This window comes from Nuphar pumila, chromosome 12 (assembly GCF_984573655.1).
Source record: "Nuphar pumila chromosome 12, dmNupPumi1.hap1.1, whole genome shotgun sequence".
NCBI classification, from domain to species: Eukaryota; Viridiplantae; Streptophyta; class Magnoliopsida; order Nymphaeales; family Nymphaeaceae; genus Nuphar; species Nuphar pumila.
In genome coordinates this window covers 14,205,479-14,220,485 of record NC_143260.1, presented here as the reverse complement: position 1 = coordinate 14,220,485, position 15,007 = coordinate 14,205,479, and the positions used below count along the sequence as shown (strand labels likewise).

General features: G+C 37.1%; 1 protein-coding gene across 1 annotated transcript; it reads right to left on the bottom strand.

Moving 5' to 3' along the window:
- Window positions 1-984: 984 nt before the first annotated feature.
- On the bottom strand, window positions 985-5,867 carry LOC149820069 (RNA polymerase sigma factor sigE, chloroplastic/mitochondrial-like). Its single transcript, XM_089982024.1, has 6 exons — window positions 5,754-5,867; window positions 4,886-5,584; window positions 4,622-4,756; window positions 4,016-4,252; window positions 2,660-2,923; window positions 985-1,513 (listed from the first exon to the last, which is right to left on the bottom strand). Exons 2-6 carry the CDS (start codon window positions 5,576-5,578, stop codon window positions 1,316-1,318), a joined length of 1,527 nt encoding a protein of 508 aa, XP_089838150.1. The 5' UTR covers window positions 5,579-5,584; window positions 5,754-5,867; the 3' UTR covers window positions 985-1,315.
- Between the last annotated feature and the right edge of the window lie 9,140 nt (window positions 5,868-15,007).

The following is a 15,007-nucleotide window of genomic DNA, read 5'->3' as shown; positions in this document are numbered from 1 at the left end:
TTTAATTGAGAGTAGCCTTATATCATGCATGTGCATGTATGAGTGCACACATGCTGTGTATATCATTGTAACATCGTGAATTATGAAAAATTTCTTTTGAGCTGAGGGGACTGAAGGGGAATTCCACTATACCTCATTTGTGAAGAAATACGCAATAACTTTGAAATGAGAAGAAACAAGCTTCCACTATAATTCTGGAATGTATAGAACTGAAGAATTTGGGCTGATTGGATTATGCTTGGTGAAACATCAGAAATCGGAACGTGAAAGGAGCATTAATTAAAAGTTTTCATTTAAGTTGGATATGTGGCCTATCAATTAATTTTTGGATATTAGGTGATCAAATTTATGATTTGCTAAATGAAGAAGTTTGAGCGACAAGCCACGTCGATAAACTTGATTATGCGTTTAGATAGATACTTCCTAGTAAAATAACTATTTTCATTAGTTGAATGCACAATGCTGCAAGTGCATGTCTGTGCCATGCACGTGTGTATGTGTGCATCTGTGCTTTCTTGCACACTAGAGGATGTATTTTTTAAATATTTTCAAAGAAAATCAAACATCAGTTCCCTTGTAATAATGATATTGCCCATGTAGTTGAAACAGTTTCCAGCATTACTCCTTCCTGTCATATTTTGGTTTTATAAAGATTGTAAATTATACTACCATGAATTAGACTATGATTTTCTCAACATTTCTAGGTATTTAAAATAAGGGTAGGTCCATAAATTAATAAAAAAGAAAGACTTTGACTTCTTCTTTGTCGACAATTCTAATACATAAAATTCAAAATACCAAATATATCTATGAACATTGCTCAAGTATATTCATAAACAAATAAAAAATGTGCAAATGAGAGAAATATGGAAAAAGAGTAAATAAAGAACGAGACTTTACTCAACAATGTCAACCCTTCTCATTATCCAACCAAACCGGAAAAGAACCAACACAATTCATAGAACTGAAGTACAAAGATATGAATTTAGCTCAGAAAAGAACTATAAAACTCACATATCATACATATGAATTGAGGAAAATTGACAATGATTACATATGATACATGATACAATTTTTAGAAATCTTTTAAACCTAAAAGAAGAAACATGAGTTATACAAGAGAAAGGCTTTCATTCTGACTCTATGCCTAGTATAAATTCATATTTACAAATATCATGACATGACATAAGGCTTTTCCTTTTTTGTGGTGCGGCATGTCATAATGTTAAAATGATGATGACTATGATGTTGGTGAAGAAGATGAAAAGAAGAATCATTCATGCAAAACTCATGTTGTCATTGCTGTAGCTGTTGGTTATATGATGTATCGGCGAAGGTAATCAACTCGAGCTGGATGCTTCAGTTTCATGAGTGCCTTCACTTCATGCTTCCGAACCATCTCTCTCGAAATGTTCAGATTTCCAGCAATCTCTCCCAAGGTCCTGTCCCCCTTGCCATCAAGACCATATCTTTGTCTTATCACCAAACCCTCTTTTGGCTTCAATGAGTCTAGCTGCAGGAGAAACCAAATTAACATGTTAAAGACATGCTTCAAAAAAATAATTTTTCACCTTCCACTGGGAAAGAGTGAAATTACAATATGCCAAATCCAAGGTTTCAAATGAGATTGGCCGTTCTGAGGAAAGAAGTCAATGATACTAGAATTAGATTTTGTGACTGCACCCAACATGCCTTAGAACATAGTTGACAGTGAACTTGATAAAGCCCCACCAGAGTAGGTATAGGCCTTTGACAATTTTAATACTATCATCAAGCTCTTACTTTTTCCTTTTTCCTATTCGGGTTCACAGTGATTAGAATGACTGATCAGTGTATTTCTGTGCCCCATAATGAAGTCTCAAAAAGGTCTAAACAAAAGTTAATATGGAACACCCAACCTAGAGCCTAGTTGAGTGCAAAAGATTCTTAGTGAATTGATCATTCCAGGCTCAGCTCTGCGAGACTTCACATATGACTGGCTTGAGTAATAGGAACTCATGCAAGTATCTTTTAGTTAATAGAGTTTCCACAAAATCAAACCAACAACAGGACTTGTTGGTCACCAAGTCTATGTCCCACCTTCTGGACAGAAACTATTTTAGGTCAACTAGTTATTGCAAGATTTGTTTGATTAAGATCTCTAAACCAGTATTAGTAATCACTAATCAGCATTGCAATGCAGATAATAAACTTAATTATTTAATGAAGCCATACTTCTTGGTTATAAAAATAAGGAGAGATGTATGCCTTATGCATTATCTTAATTTACACATCAGAACTTTATGGTCCACAGTCGCTGATAGGAGGATTCTCTTAGATCAGTCTGGATGGAGTCCCACTTGACTGTAGAGGGGCTGGATCAATCTCAATTGACCTTAGGGTTAGTGGCTTGGAATAAATGTTTGTAAAACAAATACATCACACATCATGGGCCAGTATGCATGCACATGCACACATGAAACAGTACATGAACCTTTTTCCCATGAAAATAAAATGAAAAGTAAAGTGCTTTATATGGTGACCCTATTATTGGAGTATGAAAAATTTGATATTCAGAAGACAAGAAAAGAAGTTCGTACATGAGAAATGCAGCTTTTAACCTTTCACCAGATAATATCTCTGGGTAAAAGAATTTCTTGCAAAAGGAAGAAGGAATTACCACATCATCAAGAGCAAGCCGCAGAAGGGCAGGTGACCTACGCCTGTCAAGACCAACCCCTTCCACATCTCTTACCCCCTTCACCAACTCTTCTTGTGTGACGGAGTGTTTTGCATTCAAAGAGAGAACCTGTTTTGATGCCCTCATAACGTCGTGATACCTTTCACTTGAAATCCCCACCTTTTCTATGACTTCTTCTTCGGTTGGCATCCTTTCCAACTCTAACAGTAGTTCCAATTTCGCTCTTTGTATCTCTAGTCTTACCTGCAGAAGGATCTCACAGTCAGCCTTTTGTTCCCTGGATGTCATTTCTCCCCCCTTAAACCCAGATGCTACTAAACACATTATACAATTAGACACATTTTTCCAGTTTCATCATTCAAGAGTTAGAAAAAACAATTGTGTGATACACAGAACTTTGAACTTCAATTGGTTTATTTTATTGATCAAGTACATTCAAGATTTTCCTATGAAACTGCTGATTTCCAATAACTTAGGGACCTATAACAAATTGATTTTTAATCACTTTCATATGATTGATCAATACTAAACCTACTGGTCTTATCAATCACTAGGGTCTCAACATGGTCTGTCTCCTCAATGGAGAGTACAGAGAGCAGAAATTCTGTTGCATTGTTTCCCAGTGGAACCAAAAGCCTATTGGTTATGCCAGTAGGTTAATAAATGAGGTTTTATATGATCACTAGAACCTCATAAAATTCAATATTCGAAAGTTTACAAGACCACTATCAGAGAAAAAACAGGAGATGGGCTCATAGATAACCATCATGTCAAAATGAACAAGCATTCATGTGTATGGAACCAAACAAATGGGAGTTTATGAGACCACTGGTCCCAACATAGGCACAAGTTCAGGTTGCAAATACCATCATTCAAAATGCAGATCATTACTAATTCATGGAGCTAGGTAGCCCAATTGTTGGTCAAGGACCCAAAACAACTCAAAACCATGAACAGTGGCTATATGCAAATAAGTTGAACAGGAAAAGGACAACGACATTGTCATCATATCATTCCTGACCATGCCATGTGGAATCTAAGTCTCTGTTCGACACTGCTTAATAATGGTTGATTATCTGTCAAGTATTCTCACTGCAGAAATTTAGCTATCTGAAATGCTATCTTTTTAAGTATTCAATAATACATGCTGAAATTATACTATAAACTGCATAATAATTTGCTGTTTCCATTTGAAAGTCTTTTCTTGGTTTAAATACATATTATTTGGTTTATATGCAAGTGTAGGGCTGGTTAAAAAGAACAGGGCCCTCCTATAGCATTGGGAGTATTCCTTAATTGAGTGAAGCAGAGGAACAAGAGAAGAATAAAACTTACAGATTCTAAGCCAAATGAAACACGAGTGAAACTTGAGAGGGTCAATGATCGCATTATTGCATGACGGATCCAGAAGAGGCCATACGTGGAGAGACGGAAGCCACGCTTCGGTTCAAATCGGTCGACAGCCATGATCAAACCTTTAGCCCCAGCTTGACAGAGATCCTGGAATTTGGTCCCACTAGCAATTTCTTGATAATACTTGTTTATCACAAACAGAACCAGCCGAAGATTGTGCTGTAACAGGTCATCAGAAACATTACCGTGAGAGAAAATCCTGCTAGAATTATACAGTCCTTGGCTACTAGTTGCAAAAATGCCAGTAGTTTCGCAATCATAAAGTTTCCAAACTTAAAGAAATCTTGACCATGATATTTGGCAATCAAAATGACCCAAAGTACCAAGCATGTATCTGATTCAAATAAGTGCGTAGTGTGTACAAAGAATTTTCCCCACTATGATTATCCAATTATTTGGTAATGATGATGCCATGCTGCTTTCTACATCTGATATTCAAATCACGTACACATAAGCATAAGCATATGCATGATAGCACACACACACACACACACACACACACACACACACACACACACACACACGGACCTTGATCAGCTTATTTCTTGCAGCTTTACCCACTTGCACTTGTCTCCTAAGTTCAGCCACACTCATTTTGGTGGCCGATGCAAGTTCAGCATCAGTTGGTTCTCTTAGAAGATCCCTCTCCAAGTTTTCCTTTACCTGAAGAATAGCATGAAACCATAAAGACAAAACACTTAAATAAACATCCAAGAAAGAAGAAAAAAGAGAAAACGAAGAAAAAAACAGAGTTTTCCTGCATAGCCTTCAAAGTAGAAATCTGGGCCTCACCTTCATTGGCTGCATCAGTTTGAACAACCAGGCATGCTCAGAAGAAGGAAGGACAGGTGGGATCTTCATCTTCTTCCAATCCATGCTAACCAAATCAGTAGAAACCGAATGCTCCCTCAGCAGGCTATCAACATCCCCTGTATCTTGTGCCCTCTTCTCTTGCAGTTTGGAACCATTGGTCTCATCTTTCTTTACCTTCTTCAAAGCAATCCTGTTCTCTAAACTCAACCGCTTGTTCCTCCTCTTCCCACTCGTTACCACCCCAATGGCATCACCCACAAGATCAGCATTCCCTTCATCCATCTTCCTCGGCTTCTGCTGTTTCCGGTCGCCGGCGACTTCCGACTCCAAATCCGACACATGGGTTGGGCTCAGCTTGTATATGTTTTCGAGAGCGGCCGCGGCTTCATTGTAATCGATCTCGATCACGTCGAGTGCTGCCGCGTTTGCCGTCTTCCTGGGCTTTGCCTTTCTTCTTTTCTTGGGTTGGTGATTAATGGTCTCAACAGCCAGGGGCAGGTGCTCTGGCGCGGTTGATAATGCTGAACTCTTGGACTTCTGGGCAACCTGTTGATCTGATTTGAAAGCTACAACCAGTGGCCTTCTCAGAGAATAACAATTATGCTTCTTGAATCTCGGATCGAAGCCTAGAGGACCACGAGAAGCCGAGCCAGATACAGTGAAAACTCCCATGCCAAACTGCTTATAATCCATGACAAGGGTGATTATGTAACTATGGTGCATTTTGATTTACTGTATATGTAGGCGTTTTAATTATACATAAAGAACATGATTCTGTTTTAACCATAAAGTAAAGTGAATTCTACTTGAAGAGAAAGAAGACGATGAAGAAAAAGATGAAACATACCTCTAGAGAAAGAGAGAGATGACAAAGAGAGAAAGAGACGTGGAGCGAGTAACAGTTCCTCTCTGCAGTCTGTGGTATGATTCCGGCGAGATGTTTCAAGGATGGAGAGAAGAGAAGGGATCGGGCGCACGGACACCGTGAGAGAGATTTATGTGGGGGTGGAGATTCTCGAGGGAATATCGTCCACAAGTGAAGCAACGGTTTAGATTGGTCGTGCAACGCCATCCGACGGCTGATAACTGCGTGGAGCAACTTGATTGATTTCTCTCATCCTTCTTTTTCTCTGAGTTACACGTGGTTGGACGTAGTTGGACGCTTAGATTTTTGTGCGCGTTATTTGTGGTGAGTGTGCAGTCCACATTGCAGGCATTCCGATCATGGCAGGCGTCGCACATGGATGAGTTAAAATGGATCTGAGGTCACAACCGATCCGACCCGGCCCACGATAAGTATGGATAAAAAAATTGGGGTCTTCTATCCGTTTGGAACGGACTCTTTTCTTGGTTAGTGCTTCCTTTCTAGAACTCTCAATGGATCAGGTTCGACAAGATCACAACCTCAATTGGGTCCTATAGTGCCCGGGTTGAAACCATTGAAGGTGACATTAGCTAGTTGGATTGGACTTCAGGAACCAAATAATATATGGATCAGGTTTGGTTTGTAAAATTTCATACCAAAACTAGGTCTGAACTGAGTTCCAATTAAGATCTGCACTTTTTCAGAAAAAAAAAATAATGGGTTTGGTACATGTAATATATCCAGACTCAAATATAGTCCTCAGGTCAAATCCAGACGTAGACTTGACACCTCAAAGTCAGATTCGGATCCGGATGGACGTATCAGATCCAGAGCAGGTCTGACCTGTTGATAAGCCTACTTACTCTACACCTATTCTGAGAGGGACTAGTTTTTTTTTTTGAAAGGCAAGCCAGGGTTAGACTCCCACCAGTTATTATTGAACGTACCACTGGGGTTTGAACCTGCAACACCCTCACCACAAGGACTGCACTGACAGCTCCTACCAACCATGCGGAGCTCCTGTTGGTTTTGAGAGGGACTAGTTGACTTGAAGTTACTCTTCCAATTTGTGCTTCCAAAGATACATGGATCAGAAAATCTTTTCGGTGCCATGAACCACTTGTCTTTTTTTTCAGATTATTAAGGGGCACCAACTTGGAGCTGAGATGGATCAAACTCAGCCACAAGCATTTTCGTCCTCACATGTGAAAACAAGAATGCCACCTAAACTACACTAGGCCACCTATTTTACTGGGTTGGTGATTAATCAAGATCCCTGTCAGATCCATATCCACATAATTGCATCCAATTCAAATATTGATTTTAGAATTTGGACCAAGGAAGGAAAGCTTCCCGCACACGTCAACCAACTCAGATTCAGCTGACTAGGCTGATTTTTCACAAATATCACCAAGTTAACTTACCCAGTTTTATCACAAATATCACCTATATATCAAATTTACGTGATTTTATCAACCATACGTTCATAAAAAGTGAAATTAACGATATAATGACAATAAACTCATAAATTGTCTTTATCAATATATATCGTGATTTTAACATGTTTCAATGTCAGTATGCGCTTTTTGTTTTACATATTTAAGTATTTTTATGTTTTAATTTTTACGTATATATTTAATAAGTTTCTTCCATGATGCTTTTTAATGCTAAAATTTGAAGAAATAATGACATTCTCCATGTCAAGAAAATTCCAAGTATAAGATTTGTTGTAGTGGGCTCAGAGTTCTTTATAGGCATGTTTCACCATACCAAAGGGGGCTCAGCGTGGATGGTAGGAGCTGTCAGTGCACGTTTCCTTATGGTGGGACGTTGTAGGTTCATGGTTTTCTGTCCAGCTCTATCAACTAACCAGGGTTGAGGGACAAAGGTTTGTTTTAACCTTTAAGTGCCCAGACTACTTGATATTGAAAATTATCTCTTATAGAGACTACTAAAAATTTCATGGGATTGGTGTTGATGCTGGTTCACATTTGACCAATTCTCTCATCCACAATCTTTCACATGTAACGAGCTCCAAATCATTTATGCAATTTTTCTTATCCTTTTAAGATCACATTCCCAATGCATGCCATTTTTAAAATAAATACATTATGAAAAAGATTCACAATAGTTGCAATTTTGGGTCAACACCCATAACACTTTTCATGCTATTAAAAATGCATCAATATGCAATTATGATATTTACTATAATTATAATTAAACCCAAATAATATGAATTATCAATATGAGACATACATTCAATGACGAATAGATCTCTGAAAAATTTCAGAATCCTAGGTTGGCACTCATGGCTCAACTACAATCTTACACACGTATGCTGATCTTAGCATACATATAACATACAAGTCTCATAAATTATTTAACTAAATTAGGGCTCTGAACCTGTAATCCCAGTAAATAAGAGTGTCTGATGTTTTTAATTATCTTAAGAAAAATAGTGTCAAAACCTCAGGGCCTAGAATTTTATTTCACATCCTCCACGATATATCAAATTAAATTCTTAAATAGATAACACATAGTTAAAATTTTCTAATAATAGTAGTAGTTTCTTTTAAATCAAATTGAGTCCTTCAAATTCAAATAAGACAAAATTACTTAATCTATCTTGCATCCTAGGTATTACTTACCCTATCTCAAATTGTGGTATTAAAAAATTATTATAAAAATTCTCCTATTTTAGTATGAAAAATCCAAGAATTATTCTAAATTTTTTTAGAGAACCTCCCCTATATAGGAGTATAAATGGATGGAATTTTTGACATAGTCACCATATTTCAATCCATAAAAAAAATCTTAAGGGTTCAAAAGAGAGCTAGGAGATCCTATAAATCCATACGAGAGCCCAAATGAGTTCTACGAGTATATACCTTGTTTAGTTGTTTTGGGAGTGAAAATTTAAGCAGCGCTTCCGCAATGCGTTCTTAACTCCGCCTTTGAACTTGATGGTTTTGGTAGTGCTTCCACTGAGCATTCTCAAAGCCTCCGACAGTGAGAGAAGATTTTGGCAGTGCCTTTGTGGTAGGGTCTCAAATCTACCTTCAAAAAATTAAGGTTTTCGCTATCAAACCGCAAACGATCAAATTTTTAAGGGTTAGCATGTACCCTAGCTAGGCATGCAGGGTTCTGAGGTCGAAATAGAAGGAGGAATATGAAAGAGAAGAGGGTTGGACTAACTAAACAAGAGAGAGAGAGAGAGAGGGTCTAGGGAGACAAAAAGAGAACCTTTGAGGGAGGGGCGAGTTTTAGTGAGAGAGACCACCCCATGGGGGTATTTATAGGCCAAAGGGGGGCACCCCCAAGTGAGGTGGTTCTAGGGAGATTGTTAGGCATTGGTCAATGCTTGATATTTTTTTATTATTTATTTATACATATTTCAAAAGTTAATCTTATATTGTTTAGTATTTCATATTAAGTATCTAAAAATTTACCATTTTACTCATAGTCAATTTTATTAATAACTTGATGCCCTTGGGTCATGAAATTATTATTTTGCCATTAGATAATTTAAATATTTATAGGTATGTCCATAAAGTATGAATCCAAATAAATATTTAGATCCGTTAAAAATATTTATTTGGATAATATTCAGATTCATTAAAAGATCTATTTTATTTTTGGATGTAGGTTTGGATCACTATCCTCGTAAAAACTCTAGATCTAAATATTATTTGGATCAAACTTTTGCACTTCGGATCATGCCCAAATCCAATTCAAGATCCATAGGGTTCAATTTCATATAAAGAGTTTATTTGATATTTAAAAATTATAGTTATTACAAGCTGACCCCCACCAGTGCCATGGGGTTTTGAACATGCAACGTCCCACCATAGGGAGGTTCACTGACAACTCCTACCAAACACTCCAGTATTAAAAAATCTTGTTTATGCATCATAGTCAACTGATTCAAGAGTTGGTCCTTATAAAACTAAGCATGTAGATCACATCCGTATGGTTAGATTTAAGAGAAGAGAACAAAAAATCTATGATAATCGTGGTTTACACGATAACCAAGCATTATATCACATCTGTATTGTTAGATTTAAGAGAAAAGTAATAACATAAAATCTATGACACTACAAGAAAAACCCTGATTAGCGACGGACATTTGCGACGGATTTTTTCTGCCCCAAATTAGCGAGAGAAAATTATCTGTCACCAATCTTTGAAATATTTTTGAAATTAGCGATGGAACAAATTTCGTCCCAAATCCGTCGCTAATTAGCGACAGATTGACGACAAAAAAATTTCGTCGCAAAAACTATAGAAGCTTAGCGAGGGAAATATTCCATCACAAATCTATCACTAATTAGCGACAGATTTGCGATAGAATATTTCCTTCGCTAATTTTTTTATTAAAGCTACCAAATTAGGGCCCTAAATTCTCCCTCCCTCTCTCTCTCATTACGCTTAAGGCGCTTCACCTCCCTCCTCCCCCAGGTCGACTCTATCATCGTCCGCATCATCTCTGACGACGGCGATGGCGACAGTGACAACGACAACCCCTCCTCGTTCGCGGAGGAGTAAGGCAAAGCCCTAATCAAGAAAAATATCACTTGGCATAGTTCAGTTACTTGCTGGGCTTATGCTATCAGAATTCAATTACTTGCTTTGGTAAATTAGAAGAAAAAGTTGTTGTATTGTGCGTGTTTTTGTTCGTAGATGATTGCATAGTTCAGTTCTGTTGGATTTTTCTTCTGGTATACATGTCATTATTGTTGTAGCCTGTTTTTTATTCCCAACCTCTTTGAGAACCGCTGCGAAAGCAAAAGAATTAAAGGAAAAGGACTAAACATAATGAAAATGAAGGTCTTTTTGTTTGGTCCTGTCATTGTGGTTCCTAGTCACGATCTTGCTTGCAAGTTCTTGCATTTGACTTTTTTTTTGTGTTTCTTGCTCTTTAGGTAGGCTGGTGGTGTTTTGCATGTTTATTTTGTTGTTTGTTGTTTGTTGTTTGAGAATTTCTGCTTACGATGTGTTTTTCATATGCAGTATCTTCATGGATTGGCTGCTCGGGGAGTTCACTATTTGCATCGTCATGGTTTAATACTTCAAGATGTTGGGTTTATGGTTCTTCCGGTATGTGAACTGTCCCTTCTTATTAGATTGATCTTTAGTTAGTATATTTGGATGATGATTGAGTTAATTTGGCATGTAATCAGTAGCTTGGGCCAGATAAGGGTTACATCAACGAGGTTGTTTTTACCTTCATTTTCTTCTCCTTCCTCTTGGTAAGCTTCTACATGGCATCCTTGTTCAATACATGATTCTTGTTCTAATGGCCCATGTCAGCGTCAAAGTATAGATATTTCCTTTTGTCATGGGTAAGGCAGAAAATATTTCAGTTTCACAACTCTGATTTAGCTTTTTGTCTGATTAGATTTTTTCGTGTTGTTCATTGCATTGTGTTTCAACTTTTTAAGGCCATCAACCCTGATCAGCCTGCTGATCAATGTATGGGGGGTTATGAATGTTAATTTTTTCATGTAAAGTGTTTTAAGTGTTGTGTGTATGACCCAGAGTTACTGGAAGCGCCTAGGTAAAAGGGGAAGCGCGCTTCCCCGAAGCGCAAAACGTCGCGCTTCTGAAGTGTGCGAAGAAGCGCCACTTTTAAATGGGAAGTGTGCTTCCCGTCACGCTTCCCATTTTTTTCAAATTTTTTGTAATTTTTATTTTATTTTATTTTTTTTTTGCTTCCCCCTCGCTTCCTAGGTCACTTCCGGTTCGCTTTTTAGGTCACTTCCAAGACGATTCCTGACTCGCTCCTAAGTGGTCCCACACTTCCCGCTTCCTAAAATTTTGAAAGTGCCTTGCTTCTCGCTCCTGCTTCCCGTATCGCTTCTCGCTCCCGCTTCCTCAACTAGCAACCATGGTATGACCTACTTAGTGGAGACAACTTTTTCCGGTTCTAAAATGAAATGCTTCCTTAAAAATAATTTTCTCATTGAAGATAACATTGCTCCTCCAGGTTTTCTTTGCACACTTTCCTGTTTGTAAAGGTATACCTGTGTATGCATAAGTTTTTTTTAATCTGTTTTTCTTTTTTCTCTTTGATTAATGGTTATTCATGTATTGATTGTTGGGTAGGGAGAAATGCCTTTTTACCCTTCCTTTCTTTCGCAATTTTTGTGTGTATACAAGTGCATGTGTCTATGTGTGCTTGGCATCTTGTAACTTATCATGTAAAGTTGTAAGGTTGTATCACGTCCCTGGTCCCCTGGACCACTTTTCTTTTGTTTATTTTTCATTTGTTGATTATCCTAATCATTTGTCCTTGTCGTTGCAGTACTGAAGAGAAAAATATCACTTGGCATGTTATATCTTTTATTTTTTTTCTCCTGGTGAGTTTAATTGCCAATTTTTGGAGAACCATTCAGTTGGTTCTATATATTGGTAAAATGAAGAATCTAATTAAGTGTACCCACTGGTCCTCTAGAGAGTCAGTGATGGAAGATTTCTGTTGCATGTGAAATACCATATCTTGAGCAAAGTCTATATAGGCTATTGAACTTCATAGTCTGGGTCCTGAATTATACCCTACTGATTTTGGAACTTACCATTGTATGAGATTTGCATTTGGAAAAAAAACATGCTACTTGTATTAAGTCAGTATGACCAACTCTGATTGATTTCATCATTTGCTAAATGTTCAAGAATGAATTGTCTAAGATCCTCCCTGAAGGCAATTTTTACTTTTCTAACTCTTCCTAGCTTGAATATATCAATGCAAACATTTTCTGGAGTGTATATTGCTGTTATATTTTCCAGTTCTATTTTGTTGTGGTTGTCCACAATCGTATCTTTTTATTTTTATAGTTTATAACAAAATGAGCTCCAACAATGAACTTACACTGTTTATTTTTGCCAACGCAAGAATGTGAATACTTAACAATTTTATTAGCTCCAACAATGAACTTAGACTTGTTTTGGATTTCCTTCTCACAGTTTACGTGGTGGCATCCTTTAACATGTTATGAGAAGTAGCTTATAGATTTGAGTAAGAACAAAGCCAATCACATTGCCTTTTGTTGCTTCACCTGGGTCTTCTGGACATAGGTGGCAATTGGAAAGGGCATTCCAAGGGATTGCCTATCTTGCCTGTTGCCATCGTTGCCAAAATTGAGTTTTTCTTATTCCTTTTGTGTTAGTCTTTTTTGTCTTGTTTTGTATCATGTGCTGCCTACTTGACGTTCAGGCAACCCCCTCATAGTCAAATGCCATTTTAATGCTAATGGTTGTTATTCATTTGTAACAGGTTTTACCTATATAACGTGCTTCAACCTGATAAGGGACCCTTAAAAAGTTTTTCAGGCCATCTGATAGATTCCTTTTATGTAAAGGTAAGTTTTAGCCAGCTGAATTCCATGAATAAGATTAACGGTTTCCTAAATTCTTCACTCTAAACCTTCTATCATACAACTGCAGTCTGCCATTAGCACTGATGGAGCTCACCTACTTTGTGGCTCAACAGATGGATCTGCCTACATATGGGCAGGTTAGACTTTCGTTGCTTGTGGTGATATTCTGAAAATAGTGACCTCGACCAGAAGGTGTTTCCATTGAGTTGAACAGTTAGGTTTGACTAGGTACTTGAAGTGGTCACTAGTTCGTTAGAATTCTGTATGAATGACACTTTCACACGGGCTCGAAGATCTTAGGATATTTTACTTTTCACTCCAGCATGAAGATCTTAGGATATTTTTAGAATTTCTATTTATGCAGGAGTAGATTTTGCTAATCTGTCATGTAGGAACTGGGATATCATCTTACATTTCTTTAAAATTTAATAAAAACTTTTGCATCATTTTCATATGAGGACGGAAGTGTTTCCATGATTAGTTTTACATACCTGCAATAGATTGCTTGACATTGTTCTGCGCAGGCTTTTATGAAGGAAGCTACTGCTATTATTCGACTTGTTATATTTGATGATTCAATTGGTGCCTCGTTTATCTACTGTTCAGCAATTTAAAAATTCATTTGTTTGGATCAGGAATCTGTTAGAGAGGTATGCCTTAAAAGCATTAGCTTGTATTTAGAGTCATGATACTAAAGAGGTTAATTTTCATGACAGGCAAAAGGTTGTAATTTTCATGAACCGTTATTTGTCTCATTAATTTTGTTTCACCTGAATATGTATTTTGTTTTTTATAAGCAGGTTATATGAATTGTATTACGAGACATTTTTCTCGAGTTTCATAATTCAAATAATTTTTTTTTTAATTTTTTTTAAAATTAGCGACAGATTATTTCCGTCGCCAAGCCGTCGTCAATTTCATTCAGACGATGGTTTGCGACGGACTTTGATCCATCGCTAACGTGCCGACGAAAAGTTAGCGACGAAGTTTATCCGGATATAATCTGTCGACAGTCCGTCACTATTTAGCGATGGATTATTTCTATCGCTAATCTATCGCTAAATAGTGACAGATTGTCGACAGATAAATTTTGTTGCAATTTAGCGATGAATTATGCGATGGATGCTATTCATCGCTAATCCATCACTAAACACATTAGCGACGGAATTTGCGATGGATAGCGTCAATCGCAAATTGGCATTTTTCTTGTAGTGTGAGAATCATGGTTTACACAGTAGTTATGATATGTATATATATATAATGTTAGTTGCCTTTCGCCAGGTTATTTTTCACAAATCTGACCCTGCAGGTGTGTTCGACATAGTTGATTTGCTAGGAAATGATACATTAATCATTGAATATTTTTGAAAATTATATACCAAAGATTTTTAAATCTTATAAAAACCTACTTGCTTGTTAGAATGAGATAATCCAAGAGTCAACTCCTATAAAATGAAGCATGTGGATCACATCCGTATGGTCAGATTTTAGAACAAAATAGAAAAATAAAACCCTTCCAAAACCCAGTAAGCTGGTCACAGGCAGATACCACCTCCCTCTCTCTCTCTCAATATATAAATAGAGGTGAGTAGGTGCTTGGTGAATGTGTTTGATAAGTTTTTCAGTTTTTTTTTTTAAATTGTGATCTAGATATGTAATCTATGTACTTGATTTTATAGGGATAAGCTCTTGAAGTGTTTGATTCTGACACATGAGTGGGTTTTTATAAGGTTTAAAAAACCAACGGTCTAAAATCTTTGTAAAATTTTTAGGCTCCCAACATCATTTTTTTCATCAAAAACACATGATCCATGTATGGATGCTTAGTAAATCGACCATGCCCAACATATTTATAGGGCC

What these genes read in the sequence shown, in the direction of transcription:
- LOC149820069 (XM_089982024.1), bottom strand. Translation starts at nt 5,578, where the DNA reads ATGGGAGTTTTCACTGTATCTGGCTCGGCTTCTCGTGGTCCTCTAGGC. An exon ending in CAAGAAATAAGCTGATCAAG is followed by an intron (nt 4,253 to 4,621) that starts GTCCGTGTGTGT and finishes GACCTGTTACAG; the next exon opens with CACAATCTTCGGCTGGTTCT. An exon ending in GGCTTGCTCTTGATGATGTG is followed by an intron (nt 1,514 to 2,659) that starts GTAATTCCTTCT and finishes TTTCTCCTGCAG; the next exon opens with CTAGACTCATTGAAGCCAAA.